Source organism: Neofelis nebulosa, chromosome 7, assembly GCF_028018385.1.
Source record: "Neofelis nebulosa isolate mNeoNeb1 chromosome 7, mNeoNeb1.pri, whole genome shotgun sequence".
Lineage (NCBI taxonomy): Eukaryota > Metazoa > Chordata > Mammalia > Carnivora > Felidae > Neofelis > Neofelis nebulosa.
In genome coordinates, this window is record NC_080788.1 from 72,899,958 (window position 1) to 72,923,554 (window position 23,597).

General features: G+C 40.4%; 1 protein-coding gene across 1 annotated transcript in view; it reads left to right on the top strand.

The window, feature by feature from the left end:
- The window catches only part of RPGRIP1 (RPGR interacting protein 1), an 81,782-nt gene that overhangs the window by 27,070 nt on the left and 31,115 nt on the right, over positions 1 to 23,597 (top strand). Inside the window, exons 7-19 of the mRNA XM_058738463.1 lie at positions 1,313 to 1,336; positions 3,501 to 3,647; positions 4,122 to 4,195; positions 6,039 to 6,184; positions 8,028 to 8,188; positions 8,644 to 8,787; positions 9,252 to 9,402; positions 11,677 to 12,129; positions 12,291 to 12,442; positions 12,917 to 13,259; positions 14,729 to 14,913; positions 15,221 to 15,424; positions 16,248 to 16,386. Of these exons, the coding sequence (XP_058594446.1) occupies positions 1,313 to 1,336; positions 3,501 to 3,647; positions 4,122 to 4,195; positions 6,039 to 6,184; positions 8,028 to 8,188; positions 8,644 to 8,787; positions 9,252 to 9,402; positions 11,677 to 12,129; positions 12,291 to 12,442; positions 12,917 to 13,259; positions 14,729 to 14,913; positions 15,221 to 15,424; positions 16,248 to 16,386 (2,323 nt within the window). The remainder of the gene's footprint in view (positions 1 to 1,312; positions 1,337 to 3,500; positions 3,648 to 4,121; positions 4,196 to 6,038; positions 6,185 to 8,027; positions 8,189 to 8,643; positions 8,788 to 9,251; positions 9,403 to 11,676; positions 12,130 to 12,290; positions 12,443 to 12,916; positions 13,260 to 14,728; positions 14,914 to 15,220; positions 15,425 to 16,247; positions 16,387 to 23,597) is intronic.

Below are 23,597 nucleotides of genomic sequence, written 5' to 3' on the forward strand. Positions count from 1 at the left end.
CAGTTAGCACTGCCCTGGGTACTTCTGTTCTGATGGGGACAAAGGGATCTTTACAAGGTCAACCCCCCAACCTGTATTTTGGAGAGGCCTATACATCTGCTTGTAGTCTTTTGATTTGGTTAATTTTGGTAGCACCTACAGAATATGGAAATATGAGATGGACGATAATTTAAAATTGTATGGGTAAATAGCAGTATTTGTAGGATTACATTTTTTTTCTATAACTCCATCTATTCCTCCATCACATTGAAGGAAAAAAGGAAGAAAGCCATTCTAAATACTTACCCATGTTAGTGGGAGGGGTGGAGATGGCCTAAAATGGTGAGTAATCTCCCACACTTTTTTAAAATGTAGGTTTTACAATTTGTTTTTCTCTAGCAGTTTACCTTTCTAGTCATCCTTTCTTATACATGTAGTAAAAAAAAAATGCATTCTCTTAATCCCTTAGCAAAATATGGTGGTCAGTAGCTCAGACTCTGGAGTTAGACAAGATGATGTAAAGTTCTGCTTCTGCCTCTTGATAGCTATATGACTCTGAGCAAGTGACTTAGCTTCGGAGCTTTGGGTTTCTCATTTTTAAGGTTCAGGTAATAATGTCTACCTCTCAGATATGCTGTGAGAATTAAATGAGATATATGTGAAACAATTGTAATGATCATAAGATAATAGATCATGAAACACATAGTAACTGCTCAACCAACAATAGCTGTTGTAGTTAGTTTGGTTATTGTTTTTTCTGTTTCTGAAACTGGGAAGAGAGCTTTCTGAAATATGCTGAGTAAGAGCACCTACTTTGAAAATAAATGTTTTTCTTGGATAATCTACCAAATGCAATACAATTGTGAATAAATGACCCTTCCTTAAAGAAATTGTATCATCTGTTATATTCACAAACTTCCTGGCAAGCTAAGGCAGGGGAAAAGTAGCAGCAATTAGTTTTTTAAAAAGTACACAAACTGACTTGATTTGTGAGAATTTTTAAATATCTCTTAGGGGCACCTGGGTGGCTCAGTCAGTTGAGCATCCGACTTCGGCTCAGGTCATGATCTCATGATTTGTGGATTCAGGCCCTGCATCAGGCTCTGTGCTGACATCCAGAGCCTGGAGCCTGCTTCAGATTCTGCGTCTCCCTCTATCTCTCTGTCTCTCCCCCACTCACTCTCTGTCTCCTCTCTCTCAAAAAAAATAAAACATTAAAAAAATTCTCATATCTCTTAAACTAACTACTTAAACGTTTGTAGTACAGAGATAAATATGAAAACAAACATCAAGCTGATATGTCAGTAGAATAATATGTATTTCTTTCTTTCAGGCATATGAAGCTCTGCTCCAGAAGGTACTAAATAGATTCTTTGAATCTCTGTTTCTTAGTAGTAAAAGTAATAAAACCCAAAGAAATTTGTATTAATCTTCAAGTAATATGACACCAGAATTTAGCCAAGTAAATTAAAGTTATTATGACATATAATTTCTTTTTTTTTAATGTTTATTTATTTGGGTAGGGGGGCAGAGAGAGAATCTCACCCAGACTCTGAACTGTCAGCACAGAGCCCTATGTGGGACTTGAACTCACAAACTGTGAGATCATGACCTGAGCCAAAATCAAGAGTCAGACGCTTAATTGACTGAGCCACCCAGGCACCCCTATGACATATAATTTATATTAAGACAAATGTACTATTACTGTTGTCAGAAGATATTTATTGTGCCATTTTCATAAAACTGAAATACAAGATCTGAAATATTTAGAATAGTATTTTTCAGCCTATTGCTAGAGAGAATTATATAGCATCTGTTCAGAAATTCCTAAGAGTATTCCTCTAGCATGTATAAGGTGATGAAATATAGCAAACTTGTTGCATATCTTCTCTGAGTTCTTAAATGTTCAACCCCATTCATTCCTGTGAGTGGAGTACAGATCAAGCTGGGTGAATGTCCATGATTAAGCTTAACTAAGGGGTGCCTGGTGGCTCAGTCAGTTAAGCGTCCAACTCTTTTTTTTTAATTTGTTTAACGTTTATTAATTTTTGACACAGAGAGAGAGAGAGAGAGAGAGAGAGAGAGAGACAGAACATGAGTAGGGGAGGGGCAGAGAGAGGGACACACAGAATCTGAAGCAGGCTCCAGGCTCTGAGCTGTCAGCACAGAGCCCGACGCAGGGCTCAAACTCACAGACTGTGAGATCATGACCTGAGCTGAAGTTGGGCACTCAACCGACTGAGCCACCTAGGCGCCCCAAAAGTGTCCAACTCTTGATTTAGGCTCAGGTCCAAATCCAAAATCCCAAAGCCTCCTTGAGACTCTGTCTCCCTCTTCCTCTGCTCCTTTCCCGCTTGCTATCTCTCCCTCAAAATAAATGAAAATAAACTTAAAAAGATACAGGTTCTCTAGTATTAAAAAAAAAAAAAAAAGAGAGAGAGAGAGAGAGTTACTAAGGCAGAGTTCCCAGCACGAACACCCACAGCTGTTCGTTACCAGAGATATCCACCAGAAAAATGCACACTTAACTTCTAGAGTTAACATTGCTTGCTGGGTGCAAAGGGAAGAGTATATCAACATAAGAAGCATTCAAATAAATTGGAAATTGATATTCAAAGCCTGATAGGAACTTTTAAAGAAACATCTCTCCTAAGCTAAAATGGAATCATGTACCCAGAGGGAAAGAACACATTCTCTTCATTTTCTTATCCCTTAAGGTGTAAAGTTAGGTTATTGATTTGTGCTATTTACAGTTGTAAATTTCCCTCTGAGCACTGCTTCATGGAATCTCATAAGTTGGGTATGTTGTACTTTTCCCCCGCTTATCTCAATGCATTTTCTAATGTCAGTACTTTATTTAATTTCTACATTTTGGTGAATTTTCCAGTTTTCCTTCTGTTGTTGAGATCTAGTTTAAATGTATTATTATTATTGGAGAATATACATTGTATAAATTTAGTCTTTAAAACATTTATTTTGGGGGCATGTGGGTTGTTTAGTTGGTTGGGCGTCTGGCTCTTGATTTTGACTCAGGTCATGATTTCACAGTTGGTGAGATTGAGCCCCACATCGGACTCTGTGCTGACAGCACAGAGCCTACTTGGGATTCTCTCTCTCCCCATCTCTGTGCCCCTCCCCTGCTCACACACTCTCTCTTTCAAAATAAATAAATAAACATTAAAAAAAAAAAAGAAGCATTCAAATAGCTTAGAAAGTAAACGCAGCTGTGAAAGGTGGCACTTCACTTAGAACCAGGGTATAATTTGAACCTTGGGAAAATTAATGCTCCAATTAAGAATTATAGGTTCCTGGAGTGGAAAATCTTCACTAACAGGGAAATGATACTTCCTGAGAAATACTAGGGTGAAAAAAAAGGTCAATTTACAGTGCAAAGGGACCCTGCTATTAACCAAAATCATTCTTCTTGACATCCACTGGGGAATGCTAGGGTTGCTGGTATCTTGAGACCATTTCTGCTGAGTGATATGACCATTCCCAGAGCAACTTTCCTGTTGCCCCAGAATCAGGGAATCCTGAGTGCAGCCCATGATGCCCTTCTCAAGCAAGTGAATGAGCTCAGGGCAGAACTGAAGGAGGAGAGCAAGAAGGCTGTGAGTCTGAAGAGCCAACTGGAAGATGTGTCCATCCTGCAGATAACACTGAAGGAGGTAAATAACAATAGTAATTGAAAGATAGCATAAATTGTAAGTTACATTTCAATTTCAGAGATGTTAAAAGTGCTTCTTAGCAATAATATGGCTGTTTATTTTTTTCAAATGAGTAAGATGAGGCTCCAAGTGATTAAATAATTTGCTCAAGATTACACCATTAGGGGGGAAACTTGGATTTATACTTGTGTCCTCTGAAGTTTTTGCTGTATTATAATGTTCCGTTATTTCCTTAACAGTAGAAATCCAGACACTGTGAAAATCTGCTTCAGAGAATCCTCATTATTTCCAATAAAAGTTTTTATCACACTTTAAATTGGTTTGAGTCTTTCTAGTTGAATGGCTCCTCATAGACATGTGAGTTGAACATAGAAAGCCTCCTATCCAAGCCCCACTCTGCCACAGAAGAAGAAAGACCTGTGCAAGGAAATCGATGTTTGGATTTTATCTCAGGCACTTTTCTCTCATTCTTAGTTTCAGGAGAGAGTTGAAGATTTGGAAAAAGAACGAAAATTGCTGAATGACAATTATGACAAACTCTTAGAAAAGTAAGTACCAAGTTTGGATCCCAGAGCACTGTTTGCTATAAAAGACAGTTATAGAAAAGTGTCCTCACATTCTAAAAACACTACCCAGTGTTGATAAGGATATGGGGAAGCTTACACTCAATACTCTTAGTGAGAATATAAATCAGCACAGTCTTTTTGGAAGGGAATTTGATGCTATCTATCAAACTGTTAAACATGCATATACATGTATTTGCAAAGATAATGTATAATAAGAATTTTAATTACTGCATTGTTGGTAATAGAAAAAAAAAGTGGAAGCATCCAAATTTCCTTTGATAGGGATTGGTTAAATAAATCATGTTGCATCCCCACAATAAAATACTATGAAGCTGTTAAAAATGAAGTAGACCTATATGCCTAAAACATATTGTTAGAAGTCAAGTTGCAAAAGACTATGTTAACTCTGACTTAATTTATTGTGTGTGAGTGTGTGTGTGTATGTGTGTGTGAATCTGCAATCCTCTAATGAGATGAAAGGATTAGAGTAGGGCAAAGAGGAACCTTCACTTTTAATCTATATACTTCAGTATCATCTTGATTTTCCACAACAAGCATATATTCATTTATTAATTTTGAAATTTAAAATACCTGGAAGTTAAAAAAAAAAAGTTAAATGTGCCTTCTGACTCAGTGTAAGGCAGCCGAAGGTAGATTGGGGAGGTAATATGGGAGCATCCTGGGAACATCTGATGCTCTTCAACTCAGTGAACCAAAGTAGTGAAACAAATGGCAAACATTACTACTGACCTCTTCCCTTCATCACTCAGAACATTATCTTCTTGGATCATCATGTAATGTATGGATAGGAAGGGCCAAGAACTCTTAATACTAGCCTAAGCAAGTTGTTTTTAGACCACATTTATTGCAATGATAAATAGAAAAAACACATATGCAAAAATAATAGCTTGGGGGAGCCTCAGTTATGCATCTGACTGACTCTTGGTTTCAGCTCAGGTCATGATCTCGCAGTTTGTGCGTTGAAACCCCACATCGGACTCCATGCTGACAGTGCAGAGTCTGCTTAAGATTCTCTTTCCTTCTCTGTCTCTGCCGCTCCTCCACACATGCACACAACTCTCTTTCAAAATAGATAAACTTAAAAAAATAAAGGAAGAAGTAATAGCTTGATTATCAATATCTCTTCAATCAAAGACTGACCATGTGTGTTTTACACTCAGAATGGGTCTGCCTTGGCAGCTAGATACAGGGGTGTACAGGGTACAGTCATTGGGAACTTTAATTCCTGCCCTTCAGTATAGTAATTTATAATCTAGTTCAAAGACCAGTATTTTCTAGACCAGCCATTGGTGAAGATAGGGGAGTGGAGTAAGGAAAAGAGGAGACTCTGGTCCTCATTTTTAAAAAAGTTTATTTATTTAAGTAATCTCTGCACTCAATGTGGGGTTCAGACTCACAACCCTGCAACCAAGAGTCCCATGCTCTTCCAGCTGAGCCAGCCACGCGCTCCTGTTCCTCATTTTTAATTGAGCAGGCCTGAGAATGTCTTAGTACACAGTTTTGCACCTAAAGAAAGCCATCATGCTGGAGAAGTTCCTTGGGAAATAGATGTGACTTGGGTTCTTTGCTCAGTGGGGTATCTAAACAGAAGTGATACTAAGGAACTCCTCAGTAGGGCCCAAAAGTTCCAAGGCAGTTGGTAAATGACAGTTACAGAGAAACCAGGGACAGAAAAAACATGTAGGGGAATGAATGATGTGCTAGGCCCAGGAGATGCTGAAACTGTGTATTAAAGACGTCACATCACACACCTTTGAGTATTTATCTGACAACTCTCCCCTCGCTTCTTGCTTCCCATTTTCAGCATGCTGGACAGCAGTAATCAGCCTCACTGGAGCAACGAGCTTGTGGGAGAACAGCTACAGCAGAAAGTCTCTCAGTTGCAGGATCAGCTGGATGCTGAGCTGGAGGAGAAGAGAAGAGTCTTACTTCAGCTGTCCAGAGAGAAAGGTAGGTCAGGCTGTGAAGACCTTTCTCAAATGAGGCATCCTCTATGTCTGGTGTGGGAGAAGGGAGCTTGGGCCAGCATTTCTAGTATCCCCTCACTCGATCGTATTTTTGTGTGGGTCAGGAATAACTAGAATATGAACGCTGGCACTCAGATCAGATTCACAATCAAGAAAGCATGACATCTGCCTCACATGCATATATTTTCAGTTGTAATGCGTTTTCATTTGGGAGGATGAAAACTCTTAAATTTTTTTTTAAATCTTTATTTTTGAGAGAGAGAGAGAGAGAGAGAGAGAGAGAGAGAGAGAGACAGAGTGCAAGTGGGGGAAGAACAGAAAGAGAGGGAGATGCAGAATCCAAAGCAGGCTCCAGGCTCCGAGCTGTCAGCACAGAGCTCGACACGGGGCTCGAACCCACAAACCGCAAGATCATGACCGGAGCTGAAGTCAGATGCTCAGCCGACTGAGCCACCCAGGTGCCCCGAAAACTCTTAAATTTATCACGTTTTTAAACATTCACTTTATTGAAAGTATTGAAAATGAATTTCTCTGCCTTTTATTCTTATCAGTCATTTTAGAGGTGATTGGGAGCCTTGTTTTTATTTTGTTTAGTACCTAATAGCTCAAATTGAGAAGCAAATTACTGCTCTTGGTTACCACTGCCATTTCCCCCTGTCTTTTAACTCTGAGGTCATGGTAGATAGTTACTGGGAAGATTTTTAAATAATGTCAAAGAGACCTTTGTCTCACTTCTTTTTGCTAGGCTGGACCTTGACATTTAGTATCAAATTTATATTTCATCAGATTCTAGTACATTCACATAAGAGAGTGAAGGAAAAAAAATACGACATCAAGAAAGATAGAGACAGGAATCATAAAAAGATAAAGCTCAGGTCATGCTAAGGACCTTGTAGTTTGTACAAAGTACAAATAAAATCTTGTAAAGGCTTTGGGGTAATCTAATAATCTTCCCCCTCTAATGCATGATAATGAAATGATCACACTAAACACAGATCACTTCCCTTCCCTAAAACACCCACATCCACCCACCCAAACACACACAGAAATACCAAATGCCCATTCTCCTTCCCTCCACATCAGGGTGGGGGTAGAAGTGGAGGTGGGTGCCACAGGGAGCCCATAGCAGAGAAGTCAGAATGGAGTTGAGGAGTTGGAGAGATACTGGTTTGGCTGGTGCTATCAAAAGTTTGCACTGGAGGGGTGCCTGGCAGGCTCAGTGGGTAGAGCATGTGACTCTTTTTTTTCTTCCTTTTAAGTTTCTTTATTTATTTTTAGAGGAGCAGAGAGAGAGAGAGAGAGAGAGAATCCCAAGCAGGCACTGCACCATCAGCATGGAGCCTAATGCAGGGCTCCAACTCAGGAGGTGTGAGATCATGACCTGAGCCAAAATCAAGAGTCAGACATTTAACTGACTGAGCCACCCAGGCGCCCCAGAATGCAACTCTTAATCTTATGGTTGTGAGTTCAAGCCCCACATTGGGTGTGGAGCTTACTTGAAAAAAAAAAAAAAAAGAAGAAGTTTGCTCTCTCTTAAGACAGTCAAGTGGCTCTGTTTGCTGCTGCTGTTGCTGCTGCTGGTGGTCACTACAGTTCTGCAGGTGTTTTTTGTTTTGTTTTTAGAGTCCCGGGTGTCAGCTCAGTTTACTGGGTCAATAAACCAGAACCCTTTTGTAGAAATAAGAGAGAGTTGCTCCTCTAAGGGTAAATTTATAAAATGAATTAAACATTAGTGGGAAAATTTAATTAGAGCTTGGTCCAACTTTAACCATGATTACTGGTAACCACCAGGTTTCACCTTTCTGGATGATTTTTTTCTCCCCCAGATCAAAACAAGAATCTGTGTCTTAAAGTCACCCATCTGCTTCAGAAGCATAAGCAGGACGTAGAGATCCTCCAAAGTCAAGACCTAATTTCCCAGTCTCCTGACAGGCAGTCTGAACCAGCCACTCACCCAGCTCTATTGCAAGAGACCACTCAGGTAGAGGTAAGAAATGTTTAATCAAGCAAGTTCCCTGGACAGATGGCTGGCTGGCATATATCCCTAGAAGAGATCAGAAAAGTAGCTGAAAAATCGTGTCCTGATTGAGGATAGTATTGAGAAGGATGTGAGAAGGCTGAGAGCACAGATAGCTTCATGAGCTCTGCACATTTTCTCCACCCTTTACAGCTTATAACATCTAGAATGCTTTTTCCGATGAGGACTTGAAATGATCTGCTGAAGAGCAAACAGCCATCAGAGGTTGTGTAACTTATTGCTGCTACCGAGCATGCGGAAGTAGAGGAGAAAGCCCATTTGAAGTGACATAAGTCCTCTTTTACTTTTGGGAGTAGATTCCGCTGCTGGTATTTTGCTGTTACCAACAACTGCTTTAATGAGAATCATTATTTCTGTGCCCATCATATTTATACTCCCTTTTACCAATGCTTTTCTCATGATAGCCATGTGAACCAGAAAACCAAGAAGAAAAGAAACTGTCCCAGCTGTTGAGTGAGTTGCAAGTGTCGCACGCAGAGACCACACTGGAACTAGAAAAGACCAGAGACATGCTTATTCTCCAGCGCAAAATCAACATGTGTTATCAGGTGCAAGAAAAGGTGGTACAGGAAGGGGCTAGATAAATGGGCACGTGAGGACCACACTGGGCATGAAGCGGGGCCCAAGTTTCCAGAGCTGTTGCAAGGGAATATGCTGCTCTGTGCAACACAGAGTGTGCTGTCCTTTGATGTACTTGAGGGCTCACACCAGCGCCATGGCACCTTGGCAATAGAAACCGGTGAAGGGGCCAGCTAATGAAAATGGCAGGTATGAAGCTTCTGGGGTGAAATTTTCCCAGCATCGCGAAGCTATTATCCTATGACACTGTTAGCACAACTGGTCCTAAAGGGGTCTGTGATGAACCCAAGACTTTTTCTTGTGGTTCAGTCTGCCCCGTGTAGGAGATAGTGGAGTCTCCTTTACCCAGCAAGTGCCACGTTTTTATCTGGGCTCTTTGGTGCTGGGTCACTGAGATAGAAAAGTTCAGACATTTTTTGTTTCTTTGTTTCAGGAGGAACTGGAGGCAATGATGACAAAAGCCGATAATGAAAATAAAGATCATGAGGAAAAGCTGGAGAGGTTGAATCAACTGCTAGACCTCAAGAACGATCGTATCAATCAGCTGGAAGGTATTTTGAGAAGCCATGGCCTTCCAATATCCGGCAAGTCTTAGTCCTTTGTTCTTGTCTTGGACCTGTCACATAGCTAATGCCTGTGTTCCCTCTGTGCACCTGCCTGGAAGGCTGCCTCTTGTGTCTTGGAATGTAATGCATGCCACCTCTCCTGTTCTTTATCCCATCATCTTTGGTGTTTTAATACATGGTTAGCAGCTTCTTTTCCTCCATCATGTCAGTGCCTTCCTCTGATTTCTCTGAAGAGTTTCAGTGGGGCCCAGCAATTGCTGAATCTGTTTTGAGAATTAAGAGCACATCACTGTTGGCCCTCACGGTGGCATAACACACTTCCTCTCTCAAGAGTGTTTCCACAACCCAGGCCTATCCAGAGCTTTATCACTCATCTTGCATCATCCTTTTCTGTGATTTCTCTCCAAAAGTCTGTAAATTCTTTGTTGTAGTTTGAGGATGTCGACATGACAGGGCAGCTGGCTGGACACTTGGGCAAATTTCATAGTGTGATACTTCCTATATTTAGTACAGTCACTGCTCACCAGGAGCTGGCTTCAGCCTACATATCAAGAATATTGGCTTTGTTATTATACTCCATTTTGAGAGACCTGATTCACACTAACCAAATTCACCAAAGATTGATATTTAAACCAGATTGTTCATTTATTATTTTATGACAGAGTCTATTTCATTGCTGCCATGAGAATATTTGGAACTACTGTTCAGGGAAGCCCTCTCTCTGGAAATCAGTAAGCATGTTACTTAATGAGCATGGAACTAGAGTAAAGGGAGGTGGGTCATGCTGGGGCATGATTTATCCAGGCCAGGTGAGTCTGTTAAAAAGTCACTGCCATATAACAAAGGAAATCCTTCCCTTGGGTTGAAATCCTCATGTCTTTCAGATTCAGGATCTTTCTCCTGGGACAGTTCAGGATAAATACTCTTATCTACTTCTAAAGATTCATTTGCTTTAACTTACAGTTTTTTCATTACTGATAAGATCAAAGAGTTTTTCATATGTTTAACAGTTATTCGTATTGTTTCTTCTGAGAATTGCCTGTTTCTGTCCTTTACCTGTTTCTTAATAGTATTTTATTCATTTGTAGAATTTCTTTATATGCTAAAATTATTAACCCTGGGTCATGTAATACAAAACTTTAAATATATTTTATTTTAGTTGTGTTAATCTTATCAATTAAGAAACTATTAGTCTAGGGGCGCCTGGGTGGCGCAGTCGGTTAAGCGTCCGACTTCAGCCAGGTCACGATCTCGCGGTCCGTAGTTCGAGCCCCGCGTCAGGCTCTGGGCTGATGGCTCAGAGCCTGGAGCCTGTTTCCGATTCTGTGTCTCCCTCTCTCTCTGACCCTCCCCCGTTCATGCTCTGTCTCTCTCTGTCCCAAAAATAAAAATAAAAAACGTTGAAAAAAAATTTAAAAAAAAAAAAAAAAAAAGAAACTATTAGTCTAATTTTTGTATTCCATTTATTTTGGGCAGGAAGACATTCTGATGTGTTCAAAATATTTTTATTCTACTACTTTAACTCTTAATATAGGACTTTCACCATTGATACCCTGTGACGATTCAAATACTCCCCAGTTTGAAGCAGATTGTGTATCAAATTTTCTGATTGGTTGGACATAGGAGGTAATGCACAGAATTGGTAGACTGTCTTACATATCTTTTCATCCCGTTGACAGTAGTTCAACCTCTTTCCAGTAAGTTTCCTCTGCACCTTTTTACTGCATTACTCTTTGACTTTAAGTGGATTTTTTTTTTTGGCTTCTTATTATGAAAACAAACTTTTAACAGAATGAAAATTCCTTTGACTGATCTGGCTGGAGAATGGGAATACTTTCTTGGTGGAACCCAATGTAATGTAATAGGCGCTATGACTATAATTCAGTATTCTCTTGATGGCCCATATCCCAAATTTTTGGAAATACTCACATTTTGTGTTTCAAGTACTTCTCTGTTGGAATTACCAATTAACTCAGAGGACCTTTCTGTAAGATAAAACAATGATATCTGCAGATGAAATTGTGCCTCCAGTGTTTTCCTGAGCTTAGTATTTACTCTCCAGTCATTCGTTCTGTACCTTATCTCCAAAGCAGGCCTTGGGTTATTTAGCCGTCAGAATTCAAAGCTCCTACTTGTCATTCTATTTCTTTTCCTTTTGAATCACATGGTGTCTTGAAATAATCACAACTTGGAATTTCATCATGGTGTTTGTTCTCCTTCCATCCAACTTATTTTACCCTGAGGAGGAGCTCTCTATGCTTTAATGGATAGGCAGTTTTCTTTTCCCTCTAGAACAGCTCAAAGATGTGGCTTACGGCACCCGACAGTTGTCATTATGTCTGCAAACACTGCCAGCCCATGGAGATGATGATGAAGCAGACATTTCTCTGCTGCATCAGAGTGAGAATCTTTTTGAACTGCACATCCACCAAGCCTTTCTGAAGTCTGCTGCCCTGGATCAGGCTGGAGACACTCAACCTACCACTTTCTGTACTTATTCCTTCTATGATTTTGAAACCCATTGTACCCCACTAGCTGTGGGGCCACAGCCCCTCTATGACTTCACCTCCCAGTATGTGGTAGAAACAGATTCCCTTTTTTTGAACTACCTTCATGGGGCTTCAGTCCAGCTTGATCTACACCAGGCTGTAGCCAGTGAGCACCACACGCTTGCAGCTGGATGGATTTACTTTGAGAGGGTGCTGGAGACTGTGGAGAGGGTCCATGGCTGTACCATACTTACTGGTAAGTGCTGTCGGCTTCCCACAGCTCCCAGGACTAATGCAGAGTTTCCCAAAGCCTATAGTTGCTCTTTTGGTCATTTTCCATTTTCTTCCTCTGCCTTGTTCTTAATCCTCACCACACCATCTGTGTCTTCCATGTGTTTCATACTTTCTGCTACCCAGGAGCTGGTGGAGAAGACTTTGGGGTGCTAGAATACTGGATGAGGCTGCGCTTCCCCATAGGATCCAGCCTACAGGCATGCAATAAGCGAAAGAAGGCTCAGGCCTACCTGTCAGCCAATGTGCTTGGTGCCTTGGAGGCCCAGGAAGATAAGGTGAGAAAAAAGGATGTGCCCATGTATCTCAGAGGAGCCTCAGCCAAGCAGTTCAGGAGAACAGCTCAGTCTTCCGCTCTCAATAAGTATTTGTTGAATGTGAATGAAGGAGAAAAACTGTGATGCCACAACTAATCCACAACTCTTGTGGCTGTGATGCCACAACTCTTCCCTTGGTCAAGCTTGGGTTTGAAATGAAATCATACCCTCAGAGCTAGCTGCCTCTCCCTGCTGTGAACAAAATAGCTTCTCTGTTCCTTTCTGTAAGATAAGGCTTGAGTGCCAGCACCGCTTTCAAATAACTATCTTCCAGAGCCACTTTACAGGCAGGTGAATGTCATTAGGTTTCTCTGGGACCCAGTCAGGATTCTACAGTTTAGGTCATAGCTCTTCCTCATCAAGGGTGCTGGGCTTCACCCACAACAACTCTCTCAGGCCACCCTTTTCCTTCATCCAAGACCAACATCTTTCCAGTCCAGATTGGAGACCTGGAAGCATCAGAATGAGCTGCGGGTGGAAATCATCAGATGCTATGGCCTCCGGAGTCGGCGGCTGGGAACCCAGCCCAGTCCATACGTCATGTACCGCTTCTTCACCTTCTCTGACCACGACACTGCCATCATTCCAGCCAGTAACAATCCGCACTTTAGAGACCAGGCTCGATTCCCAGTGCTTGTGACCTCTGACCTGGATAAATATCTGAGGCGGGAGGCCCTGTCTGTCTACGTTTTTGATGATGAAGATGCAGAGCCTGGCTCGTACCTTGGCCAAGTCCAAGTGCCCTTGCTTCCTCTCGCACAAAACAAATCCATTAAAGGTGGGAGTTCAAGTCTATCGCATCTTTATGCTCTCTGCCCAGTGTTGTCTTCCTGTCCTACTTTTCTTTGATTACTTGCTTGGAACAGTCTCTCTTTAAAAACCTGCTGAGGTGCGCCTGGGTGGCTCAGTCCATTGAGAGACTACACTTCGGCTCAGGTCATGATCTCATGGTTTGTGAGTTCGAGCCCCGCGTCGGGCTCTGTGCTGACAGCTCAGAGCCTGGAACCTGCTTCAGATTCTGTGTCTCCCTCTCTCTCTGCCCCTCCCCCACTCATGCTCTGTCCCTCTCTGTCTCAGAAATAAATAAACATTAAAAAAATAAAAAAAAACCTGCTGAGAGGATTTTAGAGTATTGTCAAGAGCAACAGAGCAGAAGACTCAGAGCACCACTAATCCTATAGAAACATTGCTTCTTCTGCTTCTTTTTAGCAACAAAAGCAAGATTCTTAAGTGGGTAGACCCACCAACCTGAAGTCCATGCGTCCGTCTCTGAACAAATCTTTTCTGACTCGATCGTGCTTCTCAGGATTTATGTTTACTTAAGGCCTGTTGTCTCTCAGCACATGAGAGTGGATATCAGATTATAAACTGTGTCCTTAATACTCTCTGTAATTCCCTTGCTTCTTTTAAACACAAGTTAGACTTTCATGCCATGCCATAGAAATGGTAAATTTCTTGGATCTCTTTCCCCCCAATACAGAGCTGAGGTGAACTTAGGAAAGGTCACCTCTCTGGTTGCAGTAGTGGGGGGAGGATGAGGCAGGGATGTCTGTGCTCCCATTGTGAAGTAGGGATGGGTATAGCTAGTACCAGCTATGTTTAACAAGCTTCTGGATATTCTAGAAAATGTGTGAGTCCTCTCTCCTTCCAGTACTACAAGAGCTGAAAGAAAGAAAGAAAGAAAGAAAGAGCTGATACTTTTGCTTATAATTTATCGTTTGCCAAAGGAAGAGGCAATATGAGCCATCTGTTAAATTAATCAGTGTTACAAATCAGAAGCCTGGCATTTGGAAATAGCGATTTTGCTGAAGTTTTCTTGGCTTTTGTTACTTTAGAAATAGGGACCACTTGAGTGTAGACAATGGTTTCTTTGGTACGCTTAAGGCCTGGCAAGCATTTGGTAATAGTAATAATGTAGTCATGTTTATTGGCTAGATGACTGAGGACAAGCAAGCTATACCTTTCCATACGTCTTTTGACTATCCCTTCCTGAAACCTGGAGACTCCCATCTTCCCCTACAAATATTCTAAGTGAATATTAGAAGTAAACATTCTAAGTGAATATTAATATTCACTGCTATTTTATGTTACTTCTGAGTGTATTATCACCATGCTTAGGTAATGGATGTTAATTCATGACAAGCAAATTATGGTAAAATTCAAAATGGGGAATGTATAAGGTGCTGATAAATACTCACTTGTCTACTCCATATGATCAGATCTTATTAATGTCTGTGTGTGTCTCAGGTGATTTTAACCTCACAGACCCTGCGGGGAACCCCAATGGATTTGTTGAGATGCAATTGGACTGGAAATCTTTCTACCTACCCCCAGAGAGCTTCCTGAAACCAGAAACTCAGCCGGAGGAGAATACCACGAAGGACAGTTTAGAGATCTCATCTGAAGAGGAAAAGGCTTCCTTTCTCCCCCAGGTAGCAGATCTTCACCAATCTCGTGAAACATATTTGAAGAAGATGGTATTAAAATTGTAGTAAAAGAAATGCCTTCCATGAATGTCAGGTGTTCAGCAAACTTATTCTGCATCCCTCGCAATGTCGTGAGCCGCCTACTGATGGAGAAGGATCCTGGGTTTTATTACAGGGAGGAAAGAAAGATGGCATCTCTCAGCTCTGTGGCAGGCGAGGAATGAAATCTAATGCTAGCTCACAAATCCCTTTCTTGAGTATCAAGGCTGTTAAACTCTCATCTAGTAATGCTGTCTCTGATCCTTCTGTTTAGGACCTGATGGCATTTGGTGAGATTCCCATTGAAGCTGGCCAGTATCAAGCTAAGAGAAGACCTCCACAGGTGGGAGAAAGAAAGGAAAGGGAACACCAGGTTGCAAGCTACTCAAGAAGAAAACATGGCAAAAGAACAAGCATCCAAGGAAAGAACAGAATGGAGTATCTTAGTCGTAACATCTTAACTGGAAATACACTACAAGTAAGGCCTTAGAAACCCTGCAGAATTAAAATATGAGTTGTAGTGTCCCCAGAGACACTATTCTCAAGTAGAAGCAGACACCCAAGATAAGCAATTATCATGGCTTTTTGTGGCTAACATGTGTTTCCTCAAACACAAGTAGTTTAATAAAACTCTGAAGTGTTCACTTCATTTCATTGTAATTTAGTTCAGCAGCTTATGGACTCTGCAATTTATGCTGAGAATTTTAGCAGTCCACCTCAACTGTAGTGCAAGTAAGCTAAAGAACAAGTATTTATTGAACACCTACTATATGCTTGATACTGTCTTTTCTTCATAGGAAGCTGGATTAAAGTTACTATGTAGCACCTAAAAATATATATAGGAGATTGTAAATATATATTATTATATGGTTAAATATTATATATTGTTATATTACAATCATGTTGTATGAGTTGTGTAATTGTATTAACATATAATTACTAATTTTGTGAAATTATTATTATATACACAACTGACCGTTGAACAACATGGACTTGAGCTGTAACACATCCCTGTTTTTTTCAGTAAACACAGTATTACAAATGTATTTTCTCTTTCTTACGATTTTCTTAATAGCATTTTCTTTTTTCTAGCTTCCTTTATTGTGAGAGTATAGTATATAATATATATATAGGATGTATTAGTCAACTATTTATGTTATTGGCAAGTTTTCTGGTCAACAGTGGACTATTAGTAGTTAATTTTGGGGGGGACAGTCAAAAGTTATACACAAACTTTTGGTGCCCCAAACCCTCATGTTGTACAAGGGCCAACTGTAATCATAATTGTCTTTATTCTGAAGCAGGTGAATTACACTGAATGGAAGTTCTCAGGGCTCAAGAGCTCCATAGATGATGGTTTGAAAAATCAGCAAAAGGAAGAGAAAATTACATCATCCCATTCAGTACCAATCCAGAAAGAAGCCCTGAATCCTGTAAATGGTATTGTCCATTTGTTTGTTTGTTTGTGTGCTTGTTTTAATGGCATTGTCTTTTTAAAATCTAATTTCCTATTTAATCATTGGGTTATTTTATCAAGCCTGTTATTTACTACCCCCCCCATCTTGCATTGCTAAACTTTTCATGGAAAATTAGTATTGAACACTCTAAGCTTAGTTTTATGTTACAAGTGTGCTGGTTAGGACAATGATGGCTGGAATTTTTAAAGCTAGTTTGCTTGCCAGTTTAGTTACCTAACAAGTATATTTTGTGAATTATGGTTACAAAGAAATAGAAGGAGTGTGGTTGGCTCATTTGTGATGTTGATCCAAAATGTTTTAAATTAAGGCAAGGCTTTTTTGTGTTACAATGCAAGGTAGACATGATTTCAGGTTATAGTATTGACAAACTAGATAATTCAGACCAACTCTCATTGATGACAGCTAAAATGCTGAAGTGAATATATTTTCTCAAGATCTTAACGTTTCTTAAAAGCATTATATAGTCAATAAGAAGAGAGGGAAGAATTACCTAGCCTTGACGAGGGAGATGATTGAAGCTCAGGGAAATGAGCTGAAACTCCTGTAGCCCTGGGATGTTGTCAGTCTAGAGAAAGCAGTGGACAGACAGAACCAAGCTTTTGGTGGACTTTTGGGACAGGGAAATGGGATGCAGTCTCAGTCTGCTGTCTGCCAGCATAGGCAGATGTCTGCTCAGGGCAGAAATTCCTACTTTGGTCTAGGACCCAGAAGGCAGCACCGTTCTGAGCCTCTGAATGGTGAGGCTGAGAGGAAGAACTGTGGTTTGGGCACTTGCAGGCCTAGAGACACAGGGCTGATCAGTGACCACCAGGACTCCAGATACTGGAATTATCAGACATGGCCTGGGCAAGAGCTGTGGTTATCGGCTTCGTGGAGATAAAAGCTGAACTTTAAAATTACAACAAAGAACTGGAGCTATGAAAACATTAAGGTTGTAAGTTTTTAAAAACATTTTGTTTTAAAATAATTTCGGGACTCCTGGGTGTCTCAGTTGGTTGGGCAACCGACTTTGGCTTAGGTCATAATCTCACAGCTTGTGAGTTCAAGCACCGCATTGGGCTCTGTGCTGACAGCTCAGAGCCTGGAGCCTGCTTCGGATTCTGTGTCTCCTTCTCTCTCTGCCTCTCTCTCTCTCTCTCTCTCTCTCTCTCTCTCTCTCTCTCTCTCAAAAATAAATAAACATTAAATTTTTAAAAAATAAAATAATTTCAAACTTACATAAGAGCTGCATGACAAATTCATAAAGTTTTAGCATTTTCCCACTTACTGCTTTGTCATTTTTTCTGAAGCATTTGAGAACAAGTTGTACATTTCATGCCCCCTTACTTCTGTGTATTTCAGTAAGGAAGTTATATGAACAGTAGAGTTATCAAGCATGCAGTCTTAACATGGACACATATTACCTCATGTCCAGTCCATTTTCAGAATTTTCCAGTTGTCCCAATAAGGTCCATTATCACAGTTCTTTTAACCTTTATCTAACCCAGGATCATCCATTGCATTTAGTCATTACTCTTTGGTTTCCTTTAATCTGGAACGGTTCCTCGTCTTCACCTTTCCTGATACTGACATTTTTGAAGAGTAAAAATGAGCAGTTCTGTAGAGTGTTCCTCAATTTGGATTTGTCTGATGTTTCTTTGTAATTAGGTTCAGGTTATGAACTTTTTACAAGAGTACCACAAAAGTGATATTATGTCCTTCTCACTGCATCACATCAGGGGATACATGATGTCTGTCCCATTATTGTGATGTTGTGTTAATTTTTATCACTTGGTTAAGAAAGCATCTGCCAGGTTTTTAATCATAAAGTTAATAATTTTTGCCTTTGTAATTATTAAGTAATCTGTGAGACGTTATTTTGAGACTACATAAATACATTATTCCTCATCAAATTTAACTTAATAATTTTGGTATTGATTTGTGGGGGGGGGGTTGTCTGAATCACAAAATGTTTACAAAATACATTGCATATTTGGAAATGAATCAATAGAAATTATAGAACTGCTCAATATAGAAATTTATGGAGGAATAGATGGGTTGAAAATAGATTAGATTTTAAAAAAAGAAAACATTAGATACAACTGAAGTGAGAATTGGTAAAGATAACTAGAATAAAACAAGGAGAGACAACAAGATGGAAAATACAAAAGAGAAGACAGACATAAAGGATAAAATGAGGAGGTCTAAGCAATGTTCAATTAGATATGGAAGAGGAAGGAGGCAGAAGTAATATTTAAAGTGATAATGATTTAGAGTTTTCTAGAACTAGTGAAAGATATTAGCATTGAATGAAATGAAACTCAAGTAGGATAAGTTAAAAAAAAAAATCCAGATCTGGGGCACCTGGCTGCTCAGTTGGTAGAAAATGTGACTCTTGATCTTGGGGTTGTGGGTTTGAGCCCCACATTGGGTGTAGAGATTACTTAAAAATTAAAATTAAAAAAATCTACATCTAAACATATCCCACATAGTAAAAATGCAAAAATAAAATCAAATAGAAAATGTTAAAAGTATCCATTTGGGGCACCTGGGTAGCTCAGTCAGTTTAATATCTGACTCTTGATTTCAGCTCTTGTCATAATCTCATGGGTTCATAAGTTTGAACCCCATGTCGGGCTCTGTGCTGACAGTGTGGAGCCTACTCGGGATTCTCTCTCTCGCCTTCTCTCTCTCTCTCTGCCCCTCCCCACACTCTCAGTCACTCACTCACTATCTCTCTCAAAATAAATAAATGAACTTAAAAAAAAGTGCATCCACTTAAAAGAAAAAGATTGCCATGGTCCATTGATAATATGGACAACTGACTTGTCAATAGCTACAACTATAGCCAGAAACCAGTGGCTTCAATATGCCAAAGGGAAATAACTGCCAACAAAGAATTCTCCACAAAACAAAAATGCTCTTCCAGAATGAAAACAGAATAGACATTTAAAGACAAACCAAAATGGATGGCTTGCTTTCAAGCTACATTTTAAGGTTGTCCTTTAGGCTGAAGGAAAATTATCTCAGAAGGAAGCACAAAGGTGTAACAAACCAGGAAAAGCAAAGAATGTGAGTTAGTTTACATTACTATATAAAGCAAAAATATCAGCTTGTGGGGGTTAAAATACATTTAAATTTAAATATATAATGTAGTAGGTTCAACGGTAGCCCCACAAAAGGTATGTCCATGTCCTGAACCCCAGAATTTGTAACTGTTACCTGATTTGAAAAAAGATTTTTTTGCAGGTGTACTTAAATTAAAGATCTTGAGATGTAGAGATCAGCTTGGATTATGTGAGTGCACACACAGAGACACATGCAGAAAAGAAGGCAGTGTAACCACAGAGGCAGAGATTGAAATGATGTGGCCACAAGCCAAAGAATGCCTGGAGCCACCAGAAGCTAGAAAAGGCAAGGGAAGAAAAGGAAAAATGTCCTCTAGAACCTTTGGAGTGAGCATAGACTTCCCAATACCTTGATTTTGAACTTCTGACCTCCAGCACTAACAGAGAATAGATTTCCAGTTTTATTTCTTTCTTTTCTTTTCTTTTTTTTTTTTTACTTTTTTTCATGATACTGGAGAGATGGACATTTCATCCAGACCAAGTTTAAATGACTTGTACATGTTTTATGTAAGCCAGAGGCAAAACCAAAGCTAAAATAACATTTGGCACAACAACTAATATTACTTGAAAAAGCTTGTAGAAAGTTCACCATCACCTTAAAGATCAATCACTTTATTACAGAATGAATGACTCTACAGAAAAGAGAAAAGAGACCTAAAGGATAAAAAGAGAGGATCTAAGCTATGTTTAATCAAACGTAGGAGAAGATAAAGAAGGGAGACAGAGGCAATGTTTAAAGTGATATGTGAAATTCACATCTGCATTCAGAAAATGAAATCATGAGAAGAAGGACTATTTCTTCTGGCCTCTCAGTTGTCACCTTCAATAGTGAGTTGTGGATTGGTTTCTTTAATGACCTTCAGGAGCTTCTGGATTTGAGCATCGGATTCATCAGTCTTCAACCTGAGTGTCCAGAGGGGGCAATTTTGAAGTTTCAAGGCTTCGCACAGCATCTATACTCCACTATACTCCCAGGGAACTCTGGCCCAGGTCCAGCATGATCAGGTTCTGTTGCTTTTGAGGGTAGACAAGAGGTCTCACAACTGAAAGAAGTGATGGCACATCCCCACAACCACAGAAATCTCAGGCTACATGGTGGTTTCTTCAAAGCCTTACAAAGAACTGTAGTAGTTACTATGTGAGTCAGCCCCAGATGCAAGTATGTTAGCTTGATTTTTGTTGGAGAAACTTTGATAGGTGATTGCAGCCATCACTGGATATGTTGCAGCACCATAGCACCAGAGTATGTAGTTTATGTTGGGGTAACTCAAGCCCTCACATAGAAGTTTCATCCCATAGGTGTCCCAGCGTATGTGTGTCAGCCTCTGGTTGATGCTCAGAGCACAAAAGAGCTTCTTGCCACAGGTTACTGTGAGGTGACATTCTCCTGTGACAACCTCTGCAGGAAACACTTTAGGTATCTCTAAATTGTGTACAGCAAATTGACATGCTTATCCAAGAGCTCATTTGTTGTGAGGTTCAAGCATGCCGTAGACTGGTTGATTTCAAGAAGGAGAAACCAGCTCATTGATGAATGGTGGAATAGTAAGAAACCAACCTGATATAGTATGGATTACATTTTAGGTGTCTCAAGACCACACACAATAGGAAAGCATATCATTTTGGTCATTTCTGTGAGTGACCAGGTGCATTGGATCTCATGGCCAGCAAAGGCAAGACAGAAGTTCCAATAAGCAGCAGCTAGAGAAATATTTTTGAGGACCACTTTCTGGAGATTACAGGTAGCATACGTTTTTCACAGAGAATCCTTGTTGATGAGGTACTAAGGAAGATCTGACTGATGTCCAGAAATATCAGATTCTCACTTGAGCCATACATGAAACAAAAGTCCATCCAGAAAGGAGGCAATTGTCGATGATTCTGGGACCTCTGAACCTGAGCATCTGATTCTGATGCAGTGTCATTCTCCAGGAATACCTTCTATAGCAAAATTTTCTACAAGTTTTGGCAATGCTTATTAAGGTGGAATGTGAGCATGATGTCCATTTTATTTTTCAAATGCAGTGACATTTCCTTGATGTGGGCAATTGCATCCTTTACAAGCTGTTCTTCCTGAGATTCAAAAAGACAGTACAAAACCATCTCCTTCATTGAGCAGAAGGGTTTATTCTTATCTGACTGTGCTTTGCATTTCAGTAAGTTCCATTTGACTTTCATTGACATTCGGGAGTCAAAAGCTGTCTTCAGTCCCATGCCTCTCTTTTGTTTGAATGGCTGACTAAAAAGTTACCCAACTTGGGTCAGGTTGGCATTCTTTAGTCTTTATTGAAGAAGAGCTTCTGCACATTACATTTTTTTTTAATTTTTAAAGTTTACTTATTTATTTTGAGAGAGTAAGTGGGGGAGGGCAGAAAGAGGGGGTGGGGGAGAATCCCAAGCAGGCTCTACACTGTCAGCGTGGAGCCTGATGTGGGGCTTGAACTCACAAACTGTGAGATCATGACCTGAGCCATAATCAAGAGTCAGATGCTGAACTGACCGAGCCACCCACACACCCCAACTTCTGCACATTCCTAATGTCCCACCTGAGGCTTTCCCTGTCTTCTTCCTCCTTGCTCTCCTGTACATAGAACATGGTGACAAGAAACTTTTGGACACTGAGTTGAATGAAGGAGTAGCAGCCCTTACAGTCTTTGCCCTCCTGGAAGATACTTTTCCAGGAAAGGATAGAGGTTAGATTTTTAAAAAAAAATTTTTCATGTTTATTTATTTTTGAGACAGAGAGAGACAGAGCATGAACAGGGGAGGGTCAGAGAGAGAGGGAGACACAGAATCTGAAGCAGGCTCCAGGCTCTGAGCTGTCAGCACAGAGCCCGACACAGGGCTCGAACTCACGGACCGCGAGATCATGACCTGAGCCGAAGTGAGACGCTCAACCGACTGAGCCACCCAGGCGCCCCGAGGTTAGATTTTTTTGATGCAAGTCTCCAAAGGTCTTTCCCATCAAAGATGTTTGTGTCCACATGCCCTCAGCAGCTAAAAGACACAGACCTTTTATTGGAGCTTGGAGGTACTGACTGGGACAACTGTCAGGTACCTGTATGAACTGGCTGCAAAGGAAACACAGAAACAGAAATGTGGTGGTTTGACAAGTCAGAACAGGATCCTCCCCCTTCTCCAGCTACAGTTTCAGACAAGTGCAGATGATCCAGCACATGGCAGGAGACAAGCTCATATGGAACAAGGTGGCATGGCTCCTCATCAAGACACAAGCTCACAGCACTTGATTTTTATTCTCAAAGTATTTCAGTAAATATGCCTTCTTGTCCAGGTATAAGAATCCCTCCATTTCTATGAAGAGGGATTGATCAGCCAAGAGTCTGCACTCTCTCAAGGTGCCGGGTCATGTGGTGATGAGTAAAGTGGCCTTGGGTAACATTGTTCTCTTCAGCAAACTACCCAAGAAGATGGGCACTGGCTTCCACTTCTTCCAGTTGCCCTATGTCATGGATAAGTGCCCCTGAGGAGACTCTCAGTCGCTGAAGTCATTGATGATTAACAGGATTTTCTGCTCTTGGGCTACAGTCCTGGAATGACCTCCTGCAATCCAGGCTAGTCCTTGGAGACCAGTTCCAAAAAGTGTACAACCTATTGTGGTTGAGTTCTTTGTAGTTGAGATAGAAGGCAGAATTGAATCTTTGTGAGGTTGACCTGTGTCCATTCCAGCATCAACTCCTTTGCCAGTATGGATTTCCCATTGTCCACAGGACTGTGCCATGTGTAGAAATGGTCCTGCAAGCATTTTAGGATTATAGAAAATGGGATCAGTGTCTCATATCTCTGGGACAATATGGATGTTTTCACCAGCTCCAGGCCAAAAGTTGCTTTTAAGCCACTAAGTTTTTGGTGTTTTGTGACAGCAGCCATAGAAAATTAATGCAAGCAATAGCAAATATTTGGTAATTAACCAACATACTTCTAAGTAACCCTTGCATCAAAGAAGAGCTGCTAAGGAAAATTAGGAAATTTATTGAACTGAATGAAAATGAAAACACAACATACCACAATTGATGGGATGCAGCTAGAGCAGTTCTTACAAGGAAAT